Source organism: Xiphophorus hellerii, chromosome 15, assembly GCF_003331165.1.
Source record: "Xiphophorus hellerii strain 12219 chromosome 15, Xiphophorus_hellerii-4.1, whole genome shotgun sequence".
Classification (NCBI taxonomy): Eukaryota; Metazoa; Chordata; class Actinopteri; order Cyprinodontiformes; family Poeciliidae; genus Xiphophorus; species Xiphophorus hellerii.
In genome coordinates this window covers 17,493,729-17,512,740 of record NC_045686.1, presented here as the reverse complement: position 1 = coordinate 17,512,740, position 19,012 = coordinate 17,493,729, and the positions used below count along the sequence as shown (strand labels likewise).

Here is a 19,012-nt window from a genome sequence, read left to right as displayed (position 1 = left end):
GCAGTTCAGTGACGTGGGAGCGTCTGGTGTATTAAAGGTTTGGCCTGGCGCTAACCCAAGCAGAGCTACTAGTGTGCTCTGCTGCAGCGTGTCCCGTCGAGTAAACAAAGCTGTTTTACTTTGTCCATAAAAACAAGGAGGGAACACGTGCACGCGTTCTGCTCTTATCTTAACCTTTTACGCATATCTTTACGCTGAGGATAAGATTACAGGTTTATGATCAAATTATGAATCCGTACTTAGGGAGAGCCAATCTGAACGGCTTCTGGAAAGAAAAAGTCTTTCATATTCAAAATCTCTTTTAAGGTTAAACTGATGCCACATTTGAAAACAGAAAATCAAACAATGGCTTGACTTTGACAAAAAAAAAAAAAAAGTTATACCAAGTTCACTCTGTTGTGCTGCTAATTGAGACACATTCTTGCTGTTAAACCAATAACCTCACCTGTATCAATTCACGTTTGTGCTAGTCTGGTGACTGAGGATGCTTTTTACACGGTACGGAAAGAGGCAACCAAAATTCTTCACAAAAGCATCCACTCCTCTTGGTCGTGCTACAACCGCTCAGTTTAAATGTGACTTTTCTGTGAAGGTCTCAAAAGTTTTGTTAGACAACATAAGTGAGCAAAACGCATCAAGATAAAGCGACAAATCAGCCAGGACAAAACAACATCCGAAGCTTCGAACACAGAGACGGTCAAAGTCAAAACCTAAATCCAACTTAGAATATGTGGCAAGACAATGAGGTCATTAATCTGATCTGATTAGATTTGAGCTTGTCTGCATGTAAAAATGAGCAAAAATTTCAGTCCTCCTACTCGCTCTAAACTGGTAAGAATTTGAAAACTATGAATCTTTTCATCTATTTTCAGTTAAGCCCACCTTCTGTTAGCGTATCACGTGAAATCACAAGCCTACAGTACAGAACCAAAAGTTTGGACACACCTTTTAATTCAATGAGTTTCCTTTATTTTCATGACTATTGACATTGTAGATTCACACTGAAGGCATCAAAACTATGAATAACACATGTGGAAATATGCACTAAACAAAAAAGTGTAAAACAACTGAAAATACCCCTTATATTCTAGTTTCTTCAAAGTAGCAACCTTTTGCTGTGATTACTGCTTTGCACACACTCTGCATTTTCTTGATGAGCTTCAAGAGGTAGTCACCTGAAATGGTTTTCACTTCATAGGTGTGCCCCGTCCGGTTAATACGTGGGATTTCTTGCCTTATAAATAGTCATGAAAATAAAGAAAACCCATTGAATTAGAAAGGTGTGTCCAAACTTTTGGTCTGTACTATATATATAGTTTGGTGTTGTTACATGAGGTGTAACGTGTGAAAAAGCTTAAGGGTTGTCTAAATACCCTTAATGTCTCAGAGTGTTTACTGACATTCAGATAAAGACCATAGAGAATCACTGCTGTTTACATATATTTTTATTCACTGAACTCATTATTTAATTAAATAAATCCTTAAAAAAATACACACATATGCCTTGCCGATTGTACATTATTCATTGTCTTTGTGTTAACAACTGATAAAAAAATATGTATATAAAAAAGCTTAAATAAACGTCTTCTGTGTTCTGCAGTTTACGTACATCGTCCAAACTTCACATGAGAATATCTAGATGTGAAAGACTGAGTTGACTTTGGTCCAAAACAAGCAGCAGCCAGGATCAAAGGCTGATCCTTTTTCTTTGATAAATAATGAAGAGAAGCTTGCAGAAGAAGAACTGGCCTCTGGTGGGATGAATGCAGGAAGTTATCTATGTACAGAGGATGGAAACATTGATCCCAAATGACGTTTCCGTCAATGAAGATGTATCTTCTAGCGAGAGAACTGGCACCTGGAAAGACAAAATACATGGAAATGAATTCAAACCGCCATGAACTGCATGACAACATCTTTTGTTCCCTTATTCCAACTGAATTTCAGATTCTTACTCACTTAGAAAACACCTGGCGTTCATTTACCACGCTTTTGATTTGTTTGATGCATTGAAATGCTTGAAATGAATCTATAAAGCAACTAAAAGTTGAGATGGGACTCTGGCCAAAATGGCAGAGCTCAGTCAGGACGGGGAAACTGGTCAGATTGGACAGGGAGACAGAAGGAGCCAGTGGCGGCTCTTTCATAATTAGGACCCAGAGTGAATATTTCCTTCCTCCGCCTCTCAAGTTTTGGGGGTTGGAAAACATCCAGTGTATTCCTGCACAAAGCATGCAAAATATTCTCTGTTTTCTCAGCAGCATCCTGTTGAGTTATGTAAAGTTAAAAGCGACAGAAAACGTGTTCAAGGTGTAACGGATACTTTTTTTAATATAGTGCCCGTGCGTTGTTATTTTGCAGAGAAGAACAGGCAGAAATGTGATTCTCTAGACATGCAACAGGCTGCTCCGAGTGGGGTACGAATCTGAATCCAGGCCACACTTTTCAGATTGACAGAAAACATCAAAACCCTTCTGCCTCACTGTCGATAAATCCCTTGTGCTCATCTATCACACACAGTCTTGCGCTGAAGTTTGGCGTTGTCGTGACAACATGCGAAAAGGTTAAAAGGTCGGTGAATATGTTTGCAAGGGACTTTTTGTTGATGTTTCGGAGAGTCGGTAAGGAGATAATGGGTCAAAATCACATTTAAATGTAGCGAAATGATCGCTCTGACACGTATGAGTGATGAAACAACACATCTATATGTTTCCAGGGAAACCAAACGTACTGTTGAATTCAGCGGTACCCTGCCGGTGACCCCAAGCCCAAAATAACCTGCTTCTAGGTGAAGTGATTTGGAAAATGTGTGTGTTCCTACTGCTGCATTCTCCTTTTGTGAAGCAGCGGAGCTGGTGATGCCCTGCAGGCAGTGCTGCAAGCTGTTGACCCAGATTCCTCAAACTGTCTCTCTCTCTCTCTCGTTTCCCCAAAAAGAAAATTGCTGATAGTGACACCACAGATGCAGATATTACTTAGCACTGGAAGAGACCGCTAAAATACCTGAAAAAAGTCTGCTATCTAATCAAGATAAAGAACTTAATACAACATGAAGTTGGGTAAAGTAAAAGTTGCATGGACTTTATTGTCCCCAAGGGAAAATTTAACTCGGACATCATAAGCTAAACAAAGCCGTTAAAATACACCGCACACGGTAAAATCAAAAACACATATTGCTCAATAAAATATCGCACATTCTCGCATACATCCTAAGTAAACAAACCAAGAAATCAGACCAGAGTATCGGCAGCATGACAAAACACCACATGCCTACTTTATTTAAAATCTGACTGATGTAGGGACCAATTAAGTTTGAAATCTACACGGCTTCTAAACCGTTTGCCAGATGGCTCACAGTTCGCGTGGCGAGTTGAGGATCTGAGCGTCTGCAACATACAGTATTGTTAAAAGGATGACTGGTATATAAGTTTTAGCTATTAGATTCTGTGTGTTACTGACTCGTTTTCTTTATAAAGTAGATCCTATTGAGTTTATGGCTGAAAATACTTCCTCTGTTCTGCCCTCGCCACATTCTGTTCCAACAGACTTGACGAAAATCTGCAGTGACCCGCAAGTGGGGCAGCTCTGCCCTGACCCAGTGGTTCCGGTGAAATGCACAAAGAGGAGGGAAGTCATCAAAAAAAGCTGGAACTATCTCCAATTTCTCCAGTCAGTTGAAATGTGGATATTACCATGGTGTCAGAACTGGAAATGGAATGGTCTGGTCAAAATACACGGACTGCACCTTAAAGTCAAGTTGCCAGAAAAACTAACTTATTTCATAGAATGGTCAAATGTCCAACCAGATATTTGACCATATATTGACACCATTCTGTCAAGCTTATTGATGGCAACATGTGGTTTCTGTGCAGCTTACAAAAAAGGCGTGTTCCCAAATATTAGTCGGAGTCTTCTCATATGTTTGACCGTCATTTATACCTGTACCACACATAGTCTATTTTAGTAGCTGCTGATCTTGTGGAGTTATTCAGTTTTTCTTCCTGAGAATCTCCCTAAATGGAAATCATTACTTTACAGAACCACCGGGAAGCTTGTTTGATTGCTTAACAAAAAGGAGATTGTTCGAAAGTCAAGTTTCTCCTTAAAGACTCTGCAGTCACGCTACGAACAGTCACCTTGGAGTATCTCGTGATCTGCTCCAAACAATATTTCCGGTGACAAATTAAATGATTTCTTTTTCCTACTTTAAATCTGTAGAACGTTTATCCTCGGTTTAATCTGTCAAAGTTTCTGCGACCTTCCGGAAATGGCTTTGGATTAAAGGTCCTCTAAAAGTGATGAGCAACAAGGCAGATAATAATATGTGATGACTTTTAATGTCTTGGACGCTTTGTTCACGACGATCAGGCCGAGTCAAGACAAAAACGACGACACAGACCGTGAAAAAGGAGTTGGATCAGTCTTACTTTTCACATCTTCTCCTCCTGTGCTTCCTCCTTCGAGGTCTGTCCCTGAGAGAGTCCTCCTTGCTGTGGAGGAGGAACAAAATTATTACAAAGTCATAGATAAGTTCAAATCCCAAAAGATAAAACCTTTCATTTACTGACCTTGTGTTATTCCGATACTCTTTCAGCCTAAAAGGGAGAACAACTTTAATATTCCAGTTTTGTAGCAGCTGAACTGAACCAGGCGTGTCTGACATTAGTCTACCTCACTCCACACTCCTGATGCTCCACAAACGTGAGGTTGACGACCTGATTCGACCGACTCACCTGCAGACAGGAGGGGAGGGCAGGGAAGTGAACGTCGTTTCGTGCAACCGACTGCGTTTGAAAGCGCCCGTGGTCGCTCCTCACCTCCAAGGTGATGTTGCGTTCAACGACAGGGTAGCACTCCCGAGTCTCATCAATGCAGCAGCCCGAGCAGCGGAACAGTGAGACGCAATGAGGTATGTAGAAATCCTCCACGCCGCCAGGGAACTCCGTCTCCACGTTCACATGCTGCTCGATCGGTCGACAAAAGCTCTTGTCTAGCACCTCCCTGAATCCCATTGCTTCATAAAAATAAATAAATAAATAAATAAATAAATAAATAAATAAATAAATAAAAAGTTTGGAGACACTTTGGACCAAATATAGAACAGAACAGATATACTTAAGACAAATTAAAACGGTAGATCTCTTACAGAAGGCATAAAATATATACAGTACAAGCAAAAAATAAAATAAAAATAAAAAACTATAAACGCTGGGTAGTAAATTATAGTAAGAAAAATACGCAGTTATATCAACAAGAATAAATTAGTGTGTCGTTCCTACCCGTTGGCCTTTCCTTCCCTGGAAGATTGAGCATCTAAATAGAAACAAAACATATAAATAAATAAGCAAATATAGACCATTTTGCAGAGCAATACGCGTGTGTGGTCGCTTTTCATTTCTGCGCCGATTAGGCCACAAGTACAAAGCAAATGTGCAGCAAATGGAGTTTGGGGAATCGTGTCTAGCAGTCGCACAGCTCCCTCTAGTGGTGGTGGAATAACGACGCTCAACAGAAAAATATGAAATGTTGCTGAGTCCAGTTGGGCTCAAAATTATTCACACCCCGCAGCAGATTTGGATTTGAAGTCTTTTTTTAAATCAAGCAGTAAGTTTGTTTTTGTGAGGGAATCAAACAAGGCCGCTCTCTCAAAAACTAACACCTTTCTGTAAAAAGAGCATTGATTGTGAATACATATTGGTTATATCCAGAAGAAACCACATAAAAAAAAAAGAATTATTACATTATTTTTCAGTGGTTTTAAACTCTTCCATATTATGCATCTGTTTTTATTTACAATATGCATGTCAAATTGTCATTCTTTACTCCAAAAAGTTAAAATAAAGTCCAGTCAAAGAAACATGTTTGTTATATTAAAAAATTACTTCAACTCTACCAGAAATTACTATAAAATTGGAATAATATGTGATTAAGTGTTCATTCAGGGACATCCTTAGCTATCTGATAATTAAAGGTACTTAGATTTTTCTGTTTGCTTAACCAGAACATGGCTTAGAATCAAATCATAATTTCTTCCTGTAATTGCTGCTCTCCTTTACTTCTTATGAGTAGTTGCACTGTGTTCCTGACTATTTAGGAAGTCGTGCTTAAATCTGACGCAAGAGAACCTTAACCAGATGTGTGTAACAGCTGCGTTCACGATAATAGTAAAAACCAGATGTCATTGCATGAGGAATACAGTCCAGCCGCGGTGGTTTTACACGTTTCACCTAAACGCTGCAGAAAGAAAAAATACTATCATGCATGAAAGTAGAAAACCCTAAACACCATTTTGGAGACCCAGTGTCACTGGGGGAGATTTAATATTTCATTCACTAGGGGGGAAGCATGTTAAAATAATAATAACACCTTCTGTTCTATTAGCAGAAGCATAAAGTTTGTGAAGCATTACTGGGACTTTAAATGGAAGGTTTTTGATCAAATGAGACTTAAGATGAAGCTTTTTTGGCAACGAACCCTCCCACTGGGTTCGCCATGCAATAAAAGATAAATACTGTAAAGCAGTAGCTAATCTGTGATGCTGTGGGCTTTCTCTTCTAAGACTGCGGTTCTCAGAGGCGTCGTGCTCTGGATTCTCTTCACTGTTTTCCAGATGCCTGCTGTAAAAATGAAGTAGCATGTGTTCTGACTAAGTCAAGTCTTATTTCTATTTCAGGTTCTAGAGAAGAAGAAAAAAGTTTACTTTTAGGGAAAAAGGGAACAAATTCATTCTCTCAAAATAAATGTAAAATGCAGCATCATTACGGAACTAAACAAACGAGAGAACAAGACAAATGTTTATTACTCCTCTGGTATAATTCTGTTGCAAAACGTCTATGTAGAGAAAACACAAAGACTGGTCAAACTAGCTCTTTTAATCACCTTATTATTAAATAAAACATTAGTCAATTTGTTTTTGGCCAAAGTTATTGAGAGCCACTATGAAGGGCCTTAAGGGCCACTTGCAACCCCAGAGGTCAGACTTTTGTATCTGCTCCAAAGTACAGTTTGTGATTGTAATCTCATAAAAACTGTAAATATCTGACAAAATGTGTGAAATCAGGTTGAATAAATAATCCTGCAGAAACTCGTACTGCTGCTTCATGCAACCCGGAGAGCCTGAAAAGGTCTACTTTACTGTGGGGAAAAAAGTCGAAACGCACAAAAAAACAGAAACATGGAGGAAAGAGTGAGCTTTATGAATAAAATAAAGAAGAAAAAAAAACTCTTACTTGGACTGGAGTGAGCAGCAGAAGAACCAGCAGGAGGTACATGGCGCCACTGACGAGGACGAGTCTACCCTGTCCCGTCTTCCAGGCAGTCAGGAAGAAATGAAAAACGGAAAACAAACGGGGCGTGGAGCGGCTGGAAAATGGAGCCGTCGCTGTTGCAAGAGGGCTTATATGGACAACAAGTGATTAAGAGGAAACCACCGTCAGAATTCCTGAGAAATTTGAGCAAATGACTTCTCTTCAGACAAAATTGCATCAACTTCCATCGACTTACTCGTGACCGATGAAACCTACATCTAGTAAGAGTGTGCGACTCAAAAACAGCTTTAGAAAGTTTGGATAAAAGTGAGCCAATCAACCATCGATCATGGTCTGCTTGATGTGCTGAAAATATGTCTTTACGCAGATTTGTTTTCTTCTACCAAAGTTTGTCAGGTGTTTTGTTTTGGGAGATTTCTAATACTGACATTACAGACCAATTAAATACCTTAGCATGTTGCTGAAAAGTCAATATAATCCAGGAATGTGAACAGTAAGAGAAACAGTATATAGATTATTTATTAGCAGATGGACGTTTGTAAGTCTTCATTTCTGTTGGTTATGATTAATTTCCACCTACAGCTAATGTAAGCGGAAATTTTAAATGTAGACATGGCATTTAAAATGACAATATTACATCTGACTATTAAAAAAAAATATTTTTTTTAAAATACAAAAGTATGTTTCACACATGCTCAAAGGTTATTCTCAAACCTTTTAATAGGACAAACGTGGCTTGCAGTTTATTGAATTACGAATATTCTGGTTCAGCTGAATTTTATCTAAGGGTATCGGAGTAAAAGGGGACTGAATGGAAATCATATATCCAGTGATGCGCCACTGGAGATAACGGCGTGCGTGACTGTCGAGATTTATCGTACGGTTTGCGTGAGTGTACATATTGTTCCCTCTCTCTGCTTTCACATTTCTAAGGACGAGCTCAGATGAGCATAAGTGCTGCTTACTGGATAATTGGACTGACTTGTTGTTGCAGTCAATCGCTGTAAAGACGAAAACAAAGATGGAAGCGGCGCGCCATCTGACCACAATCACCGTTAACTCTGCCGTTGAGTCAGCTGAGCGCTCATTACCCAAAATGTACGCTTGTAAAAATGTATTGCCACAGACTTGGACAGGTTCTTGCCCGTCCCGACTTTTGGAAACAAACAAAAAACAAAATGAGTAACCAGGTTCTCAAATCTCACTTGAACCAAAAGGTTTGGGAGAAGCAACGATTTAAACAAGGAGTCTTTCGAAAACTGTTTTAAGTCCGTCTTGTTTAACAGTTTGGTATTTTCACCAGACGGATGAGATGTTCAAGGCCCGGTACGTGTCCTGAGAGAGGTACTGCTTGCTCACAGTTTGTGGTCTTGTTGACATTTTCTGACGACTTGGCATTTGAGCATGGTGCAATCGCACGCAGGGAAGAAGTGGGATTTGTTGCCAGACCAGTGGACCAGGTCTACTCACAGCGCCAATTAGTTTACAGGGGTTTTTTTCCATGGCAGTCTGCCCTGAAGTTCCCATCTCACGTTTTGTTACTTGGAAATGACTCGCTGGTGCCGTAAAAGAGCCTGTAGGCCGATGGTGTTCGGCAGGGATGACGTCGTTTCTCTGATTTTACTTTTTATAGGTATGTGTTTGAGTAAAATGAACATTGTTCTTTTATTCTATGAACTACTGACAACACGTCTCTGAAATTCCAAGCAAGGATTTTGTTTTTATCTGCAGAAAATGAGAAATGGTCAAAATAGCAAAAAAGATGCAGTGCTTTCAGACCTCAACTAATGCAAAGAAAACAAGTTCATATTCATTTAGAAACAACAATATTAATGTTTTAACTCAGGAAGAGTTCAGAAATCAATATTTGGTGGAATAACCAGGAGGTTTTCAATGGGGTTCAGTGCAGTGGATTCTTATTTTTTTCCAGAGCTGTACATCTCTCTTTACTTCTACCATAATCATATAGTTTTAGTCACTTATCACTCAAACTTTTAAGAAATTAGAAATAATTTGCTTATTAGAAGAAACATGAAACATAATGGGTGCCGTAGTTTCTTTTCATACAACTAAATGTTTCTTCTCCGGCCGTAATCTGCTCCAGAGGTCGAAGTTTGTGTGATGAACACATCGGGTTAGTTCGGCAGCTTTTTCTGCGTCCACTTAAGTTGCTTTAGCTCTCGCTGCTTTTCTGGGTCAGACCCACCACGTTCATGTATCCACTCACTTTTTTCCCCCCAACTCCGATCAGCAGAAATGGAAAAAATTTGTAGAAGTTAAACGTAGAAAACGTCCAGGGGAAAGACAATTATTGAAAAGTCCCTTATTGCGTGGCGGGGGGAGAATGGAAAAAAGAATGTATTTAATAATCAAATTCTATCCCATTTCAGATTATTCTGAATTATTTAAAAAAAATCTTCATAGTCTTCTGAAAAGACACTTTCTTATTCTTCACCCACATAGCAGGGAATATAATTCCTGACCTCTAGCTACGCCGGAAAAGCAGAGGTCAGTCGGACAGCTGCTGCTTCCCGTCTCTGGGAACCGCACTGCGGATCAGGTCCCAGTTCCAGTCGGAGGACGGCTGGCCTCAGCTGGAGCAGCAGGTGGGACAGAACAGCTGTATGAGAGCAAGGTCATGGCTGAAAGATGAAATCACCTGAAAAAGAGCGCACATTGAACAGGACCACACTGAGAAGCCTGGGAGAAAAATTACAGAAACACCTTACTTTCTGAATATAAGAGCCAAACAGGGTCCTAGTAATCAGAGTTACATCGCTGTGATGCTCTGTTAATTGTTTTTATGTCCGCGATTAAAATTCCAAACTAACCAAATTCCCACACTTTAAGCTGATGCATTGTGGGTAATGCTTCTGGCTCCAGTAGCCTGACGTAACAGAGCTGAGTGATTTACGTGACCCAAAGCGCCAAACAGGTGCAACTCTGTTCAAGAAGGCAGAGATTAACTCCACAGTCAGGGCAGCGCAGTTTTTTTTTTTCTCCACCGCTGACAGTGTGAAAGTGCCACACCCCAACAATATGCAGCTTACAATGTGTTTCCACTGACAATGTAATAGCGCAAATTGGAAATACCAAACATGCCAAATAAAAAAAAAGAGGATTTTTTATTAAAAGTTTTTTTGGGTAAGAATGAGATTTTCGGCTGCATCTAAATTTGTGTATTTTGCAAAAAAAAGAAAAGAAAAATGCGATGGAAACACTTTTTTCACATCAATCAAGTCATGTGATCAACAACCGGTTGTTACTACTGGCGGAAAAGACGAAGAAGACAACAGGAAGTGGTTTTTGAACAACTTATCACTAGAACAAACCTATTCACGTGTGATTTTAATTGCACTTGTTATTTAAAGGAAGCATCTAAATTACAGAATTGTGTTATTGATTTTTTTTACATTAGGAGAATATTGACTAAAGTTTTGTGTACACTTACCATAAAAACACAGCTATTCAGAAGTTTAGGAAAACAAATCTGGAACTATTGCAATAAGTAAAGTTTTTGGGGTATTGTCCAATACTTTGGTAACGAGGAACCTTTTTTTTATAAGCCCTCATTTGACATTAAATCAGCTGATCTAATTGCCACACTGCAGAAGCAATGATTTAATCTGGTTTCTTGGCTTTTGATCTCTTTTCTCTATTTATTCAATACATATTCTGTCTACTTTGAAAGGTAAACATACAGTATGTGACATTTACTGACAGTATAAATTTGTGGTGTATGGTGGGGAAATAAAATCTTGGATTCATTTTACACAAACGTGGACTACTTACAATGCAAACAATGAGATATTTATTTCAGAAGCGTTTCAGTGGAAGGAGTCATCATGAGGGTCAACCAATCAGAAGCAGACTTGGGGAACCTAAAGGCTAAGGCATTTTAGACAGCCAATAAAAAAAGACCACTTAAAACATGTTATCCAACTGAATAAAAGATCATATTCAAAGTTTCATACATCAACAATTTTGATGTATGAAAAATGGGCTTTTATTTGCTTAAAATGTTTAGTACTACTTAAACCAACAGCTTATTAGACCCCTATAATTTGTGTCAAAATAAATGTTCTTCAATAATGCTTGTATAACACCAACCGTACTCTAGTGTGATACAAAAAATGTACAACAAATCAGGTTACAAAAATACAAAATGACTTGAGGTTGGTTGTGGACGATGAAAGGTCACCTGTCTGGAAGGTATTACATTATAGCATATTTGGTCTATATGTCGCAGTGACAATCTGGGAAGTCTGAAGATTTACAGCAAATGTCATTTACTTTGAAAATATGAGATGCAATGGTAAATTTGTTCTTTTGTGGACTATTAAGGGTGGCAAGATTTTCCCTCGCTAAGCCCAGTGGTTGGGCGCTAGGGCAGTGATTCATCCAGCGCCGCGTCGTGTTTTTGAGTTCAAAAATGTTTCAAGTTAACAGGAAATGTGAAAATATCACTTGATAATTATGTGTTATTGAACGATTGGAAGACCTGAACACCAATTATAAAGTCTTAAAAAATGCAAATATATATATATTTAAAAAAAACTTTAAAAAAGGAAGCAATGCTAAGCCTGGTGGGGGCAGAAATAAAGTCTGGTAGCCCGCCAGGCTTACAATACACTGGGGTAACACCTTGGGTGCAAACCTTACAATCAGCAAATAAGGTTTATGAAAGACTGATTCTTAGACTTTAAAACAAAATAACACAAATCCAGATTAGACTCAATTCTGGACATTTATTTGTAGTGATGATGGTTTACAGAGTAATTTTCAAAGGAATGTTCTGAATAGCCCAAAAACAAGACACACAAATATATTATCAGGTACGTAAGTGAATTGCACATCTTGTCAAGAGTGTCTAAATTGTGGATTACACCTTTAATGATGGTGTTGGAGCAAAACAAACCTTTTACCTTCAGTCAACAATCTTTACCTAAATTTTAATCCATCCAGAATTGCTTTAACATATGGGTAAAAAACGATCCAAAACCTCCAACAGCTAGGTAGAAACAATAAATAAGTGAAAATTGTTTGTTTGTAATCTCTATGGGTAATTTCTTCATTTTAACAGACATAACAGTCTGATTACATAAGCAACACTTTTTGTGATAAACACAAAACTTACAGTCGTAAGACGTCATCTTCAACATTTCTGCTGACTTCAGCAAAATTTCTCCTGATTCACTGGAAATAAAAATGCTGAAGTGTGAAGACACACACGTACAGCGTTGTGACCGATGACATGTCTGCATTTGATATTTCAGCCCCGTGTTCATCTAATTATTAATAGTATGTGCAACTGCAAATCAATAAGGGATTGCTGCTACATTTACTGTTTAAAGTGGAATACTGTTGAGATTCCATTCATTATGGTGGGAATTTATGGATAACACACATGCAAACTAGGACAACACGAATTAGCTTTTGAAATCTTACCTAGCTGACATTCAAAAATCTGTGTGTGAAGTCAACACATCAGTCTGAGAAAGTGTCGCGATGTTAAAGATTACCGAACTGTTGAGTGAAAAACTATCTGGCTATGTTTCACTTCTCCATGGAGTACGCTCTCTTCATCAGAGGAGGAGGGGTCTTCCCTGCCTCGTAGAAAGACTCAGGAGGTGGGGAGCTCAAGCAGCACCAGTCCGGGATGCGTCCAGTCTGGTTGTAGTAATCCCGGGACACCGACCTGCTGCCCAGAATGTCCTGAAGGGCCCCAAAGATGGCGCCTGGGGGGCATCAGGAGAAATTCAAAACAAAAGTTTAGAGAGGGAACAACAGATGCTGAAAAGAATGCATTTGAAGCTCTGAAAAATAGCTGACTGAGTCGTTTCTCCTAAGTACTGATTTTGAAGAAATATTTTATCCACACAGCCATTATTTTTTTTTTTTTCAATCTGCTCACTTAGACAGTCAGCAAGAAAGCAGGAAATAACACTGAAAATGCTTTTTTGAAGAGTACCTCCGAGCCAGGCGGTGCAGTTGGGCTTCGCCGGTGGGGAGTGGATGCGGAAGTTCTTGCTAGCCAGCACGTTGCTGTACTTGGGTTTCTCCACCAGGAGGCGTATCTCAGCCAGCAGGCGGTGCAGGAAGCCGGGAAGCATGGCCGTGCCTCCGATCACCACCAGGTTCTCAGAGAGCACTTTACGCGTGTCAATGGGGCACTGAGAACAAAACATTAAAGATTTCCACAGGTTACAGATTAATAAAAATAAAAACTACAACATCTGTTTGATACGCCGCGCTTATTAAATGACAGCGTACCTTCACCAGAGCGTCGAGGATCAGAGTCGCCACACTTTTCTCCTCGTTGTCCTGCTCAAACAGGATCTCCATCACCGAGTCCCTGCAAGACCGGACAAAATAACTCTGGTGCAGAAAAAAAAAGATTCTATAGAAAATCGCAATTTCTAGTCCTGGGAATTCTGAATCCACTGAAAACACTCAAAACCTGATTTTAGCTTGCTTTGTGTTTTTTGTAAAATTGTATTTTGAAAATGAAAAGCCAGGCAGCCAAGCTAACCTATTACTGGCAATTTAAGTTACAGAATTTTATGCACAAACCTATTTTTGTTGAAATATAAACTAATGGAACCTTTCATAATTGTTTTAAATAAATGACATGTTTATTTACAGTCTTTTCCTCTTGTCAGTGACATAATTTAACCATCATTTCTAGACTAAATATAAAATATTTATTTCTGAATTAAAAAATTGTTTCTGAATCGAATCGTTAGACACTGAAAGTTTTGCATCTCTAAAACGGCACGGTCCAGACAGTAATTTACATGTTCTTCAATGAGAAATACCACAAGAACTTGCTTAAGTTGTTATAAAATTGCAAAAACTGAAACCAGATGAAAAGATCTTAAGATTACCTAATAGATCCTTGAACATGCAGGATTTTCTCTCCATCCAGAGGATAGTCGACATCCGGAGGAGGGGCTGGACGCTGCAAAGACACACAAGTTACACAGATTTCAGGAAACCTCACGACATTCAGGGCCCTTTTAGATTTTTTTTTTTTTGCATCCAAACTTTCTGAGGAACCAAAACTGTGAAATAAAACCAGCGCAGCAAACACTCCTCCTACCTCAGCCGTACCGTCCAGGTTAAATTTGGCCTCCTGGATCTTGAGGCCTCTCTGCAAATCGCTGACAAAACATGTTCTGGCTGCAAAAAACAAAGCAGCACACATAAATCAATACACTCCTTCCGTGAACATCAACAATCTACTCAGACTTCTGAACTGAGGTGTTACTTGCAGACAGGTTAGGTCATCTATTAGCAAAACATGTGAAGAGAATTAAGCAGAAACAATGTCTTAATACCAATCTGATCTGTATAAGCCACCCAGTGATAGAATTACGGCAGCAGCAATGCCTCGATATTGAGTTATGCAACTCTGAAATGCTGATTTTTGGGGCTGAAATATTATGTCTCTTACATAATGCTGTAGTTGGTCAATGATCTTCATTAAGTAAAAGTAGAAAGTGCCAATTAAACTCACCTTTTATGTCCTCCACTGTTTCTTCTGGGATGGTTCCTGAGGAAAACACAGATGCATCACTTTTTATTGCGTCACTAAATTAGACTTATGACGTGAATCTAAACTGACACTGCTGCAGAGATTAATTATAACTACTTGGTGTCATATTTAATTAGGATTCAAAAACAGCTGGAACTGCTGCTATCTCCTAAACAGCAGCAGACGGACTTCAGAGTACGTCAGTCTTTATTTTTATAATAATAATAATAATTTTTTTTAAAAAGGATCAATACATTTATTTGAGATCTGTTGTGATTTCCGCTAAGATGTAGGAAATTATTCAGCATGCTATATTTGTTTGTTTTTTTAAAATTATTATCGATTTGAAGAATACAGTTTGGTTACCTTTGCTAAGAAATGCTGAAGCGGAAACGCTAACACAGACTTTTTGAATGCATAATTTAGAAACAGAGCAAGGGATTCACGGGAACGTTGAGCGGAAACAAGCCCTTCGTATGAATAGTGAATGATGCATTATGGGTCGCAGACATTTTTAGTCCAAGCTGCCTGTCGTTACCGATGGCGGCCGGTACGCTCTGCCCAGTGGTGGTGTCTGTGTCCACGGTGCACTGCTCCACGAGAAATCCGTTCAATTCTCTGCAATAAGAAAACACAACGGAAACAACAAACAATGCCGTTTTAAATTAACCCTGACAGGCAAAACCGCCACAGTGAAGTAAGTGCAAAATAAAATATTAACAGGCAACCAGGTACTGACTTATGAATGGCTTTCCCTCCAAGAGGCAGAGCCTCCCAGGCCGGGAGGATTGGAGTACACTCATAAATCTAATGCAGCAAAGTTAAGGCTGTTTTCAGAAAAGCACCCACAGTAAATCTTGGTTATTGCTTTATAAAAATAGAGAACAGTACAACCTTATTCACAAAAGAAACAGGGGAAAGTAAATAAATCCCAACCTTCATGCTTACAATGAAAATGCTGCTGAAACGTGGTAAAGAAGTAGAGTATTGTTTAATGCTACAATTAAGTGCTATTTCATAAAATTGAATTGTCAAAGTGTAAAACTGATCTGGATTTATGCTAAATGATCTACTGACATGATACATTTTGCTGAATGATAATCGAAAATATTATCGTTTATCGTACTTACGCCAATAAACGATAATATTGTTGTTTTGAGACCATTTTCAAGTAGTATATTGGTAATGGCATAACAATGCACGTTTGCTCTCTCAAAAAATGGCTAAACATTAACTTTGTTAGAAAAAAAAAAGGAAAAAAACTCAGCCCTGTAACTGGGAGGCGTTTTAAATATCCAAAATAAAACACAATCAGAAAGAATGAATAAAATGTCTCTGTAAGCAAAATTAACCTTAAAAAAAATTAATCATCAGAATGGACATTTCTGAGGTCATTTTAATTTAACATGTGATTAACTGAGAAATCCCTATTGCGGCAAGATTACTAACAATCTCTTAAATATCAAAAATCTCATTGTTTCCCCTTAAACAATCTGCATAAACATCACTTTACAGTCTTGCCGTTTGTTGTTTTGGATTACTCAATAACACCAAAAATAAGTAAAGGATACAGGCAGCACGAGTGTCTCTGTGTACCCACAGTCCATCACTAGAGCAGAGTTGATGCCTAAAGTCATGACGGCCATAAGGTGACTTGGAGTGAACAGCACAGAGGGCACCTGGATTAAAAACAAAACAGAAAATTTACTGTCGAGCTACAGAGTTAAAACCCGAGTCCAAATGTCTGCAACTCAGAAGCATCAGATATGTTTTCACTCCATTCATTACAAGTGAGCATGTACAGTTTTGTGAAGCAGAGAGACTGAACAATCCCGTTTACAATCTTAACTGTTACACCAAGCATCTGTAACAACAATGGTTGTCTTTTGTGGCACCTCAAACTGTTTGAAGAAGACCTTGGTGAGCGTCTCCCTGAAGTGGGATGGGCAGAGGATGGACTCGATGATCACCACTCTTCGGTCTCGAGGGTTCACCAATAGGTGCCTGATGGGGGATAGATTCTAATTTGATGAGGCTGCATAACTCAGTTACAATGCATCATCATCTGTGGTGTTCGGTTACTGTAACAGCACAACAGTTTTGAAATAAGCACACTCGTTGCAGGAAAAGCACGTCACCTGAAGTACAATATGTGGATAAACTCTTTGAGGATGGCATAAAGCTCTTCTGTGTTGATGTTGTACTGGACCACTTTGGTGGCCTGCATGAGACAGCACACAGCATTAAGACACACATGTTGCTAACCCACACACTGATTAGTTACAGTAAATCATGAGCGTTACCTGCTGTTGTCCCGGTTTCTGGACCTCGCTCGGAATTATGAACCTGGGCCCCGTTTCCCCTGCAAAGCCGCATCTGCAAAAAACAAGTTATTTCAACAGAGCTGGTATGCATGTTTACAAATATGACAAATTTTGTAAAATTTACAACTAAGCCTTCTTTTGACTTCAATATGGGTATATGGCACAAATCTTCTGCCACTCATTGCAAAGATGTAAATAAAAAAAAATCTTTTCTTGCAGTAGAATAATCTCAAAGCTACAAAAATTCAGAAAGATTTGCTCGCTGCCTTAACCTATTATACTATTATTATGGTTTAAAAATAATGAAGTAATCTTTTTCCACAATTTTTAAAGTACTGTGTGCACCCAGTGGAAAAAAAACATATTGAAATGGGAGTTGAATTACCAAATAAATAAAAAAATACCAAGAACAATTCTAATTTTAAAGTATCTGCTATCAACAAATTAACACTAGGTCTCTGTGTCCTATGCTGTTGGACTCACAAAGGAAAACATTGTATAAAAGAGGAGAGCAGTCCACTTGATCTGCATGTGACTTCAAGTCAGTTTCTCTGCTAAATAAATATGTGAATAACATTTTTGGGGCGCTGTGTTAGCTTGTGTCAATTGGAAAAACTGCCATTACATTACGGAGCTTACATATGTAAAACATACATAGTAAAAACGTTTCCACCAATATTCGTTAAACAAAACAAATAGCATTTTGAAGGGTTTTGTTGTCGGATGACTGATAATTCCACCTAGTTGTAGCTAAAACTGTCAGCTACAGCTACGTTAGCATCAGCTAATAGGCTTAGCATATTAGAGGAACTCACTACCTTGTAACTCGAACATATGCGGCCCAATTCCACTGCTAGCCACAAACATGTAAATTCTTCTAACCTTTGATACATCGTAATAACGAGAGAATCAACAATATGGGCTAAATTCTTTTTAAAAAGCCAAATGTTAGCATGCTAACCTGGTAGCGGTAGCCTGTTTTGCTAACAACGCATACTCACTTTGTGTACGCTGCTCCTAAATCAATCACAATGGCAGTCTTCTCTCCTCCGCTTCCTAACCCATCAAATATTGGCATTTTACTATTTTATTTCAGAAAGTGGTTTTAGCTATTCACGCTAACAGTCACGGCTTTGCATCGCATAATAAAAAACTAGTTGTCTTCCTCTTAGCCTGGGCTGCCTCTTCACAGACTGGAGGGACTGCAGGGAAAAAAGCGCAATTGGGAAACAGAAACTCAATAACATGCTCGAGTCAGGGAAACATTTTTATGTCCAGTAATGTCACTTTATAGCAGTATTTACAATTTATAAAATGCCATCCAAAGAAAAAGAGAGAAGACATTACAGATTTAAACTTAAAAAGCAAATCTCTAGTTTCCACGAAGCACTGAAACGCATCTGTTGTCTTGGCAACGTTCCTCTTCTACAATCTGTCAAAAAGAGACCAAAGAAAGTACTGATTCCTCTGTCCTGATAACTATTACTTCAATGAAACTGGTCTAGAGATGTGATTAAGATGGAATCCTATAGAAACAGCTCCACACCTTCAAATATGTTGACTTCTTTTGCTACGTCACCTGTTTGGTGTCCTGGTTACGGCTGACCTCATTTCCTGACGCGCAGACACAAGCGCGACTGCTTATTATCATTTAACAGCTGCCAAAGCAAGTTATTAACAATAGATAAATAAATAAAACTTAATCTTATCTGACCCCCTAATATTGCACTTTAGATAATATCTCAAATATTTGAGCAAATTGATTGCATGTGGCATGATATGCGCAAAATCCTGCTTATGTTGTAATCTATTTGTCAGCTTACAGTCACGTTCAACGAAATGACAAAAAAAAAGAATGTTAGTTATAGAACAGCCTCAGCTTT

The 19,012-nt window shown here is 38.7% G+C and overlaps 2 protein-coding genes across 2 annotated transcripts; both read right to left on the bottom strand.

The window, feature by feature from the left end:
• Positions 1–1,427: 1,427 nt before the first annotated feature.
• LOC116733613 (vascular endothelial growth factor A-like) lies at positions 1,428–7,385 on the bottom strand. The gene is made up of 7 exons (XM_032584380.1): positions 7,230–7,385; positions 5,280–5,313; positions 4,818–5,014; positions 4,672–4,733; positions 4,569–4,595; positions 4,428–4,490; positions 1,428–1,858 (listed from the first exon to the last, which is right to left on the bottom strand). Exons 1-7 carry the CDS (start codon positions 7,269–7,271, stop codon positions 1,840–1,842), a joined length of 444 nt encoding a protein of 147 aa, XP_032440271.1. The 5' UTR covers positions 7,272–7,385; the 3' UTR covers positions 1,428–1,839.
• A 4,611-nt stretch (positions 7,386–11,996) lies between these two features.
• Positions 11,997–18,341, bottom strand: actr10 (actin related protein 10). Its single transcript, XM_032585322.1, has 13 exons — positions 18,131–18,341; positions 17,109–17,181; positions 16,944–17,026; positions 16,701–16,809; positions 16,377–16,484; positions 15,545–15,612; positions 15,344–15,423; positions 14,788–14,823; positions 14,371–14,450; positions 14,156–14,229; positions 13,542–13,623; positions 13,240–13,441; positions 11,997–13,006 (listed from the first exon to the last, which is right to left on the bottom strand). Exons 1-13 carry the CDS (start codon positions 18,205–18,207, stop codon positions 12,825–12,827), a joined length of 1,254 nt encoding a protein of 417 aa, XP_032441213.1. The 5' UTR covers positions 18,208–18,341; the 3' UTR covers positions 11,997–12,824.
• Between the last annotated feature and the right edge of the window lie 671 nt (positions 18,342–19,012).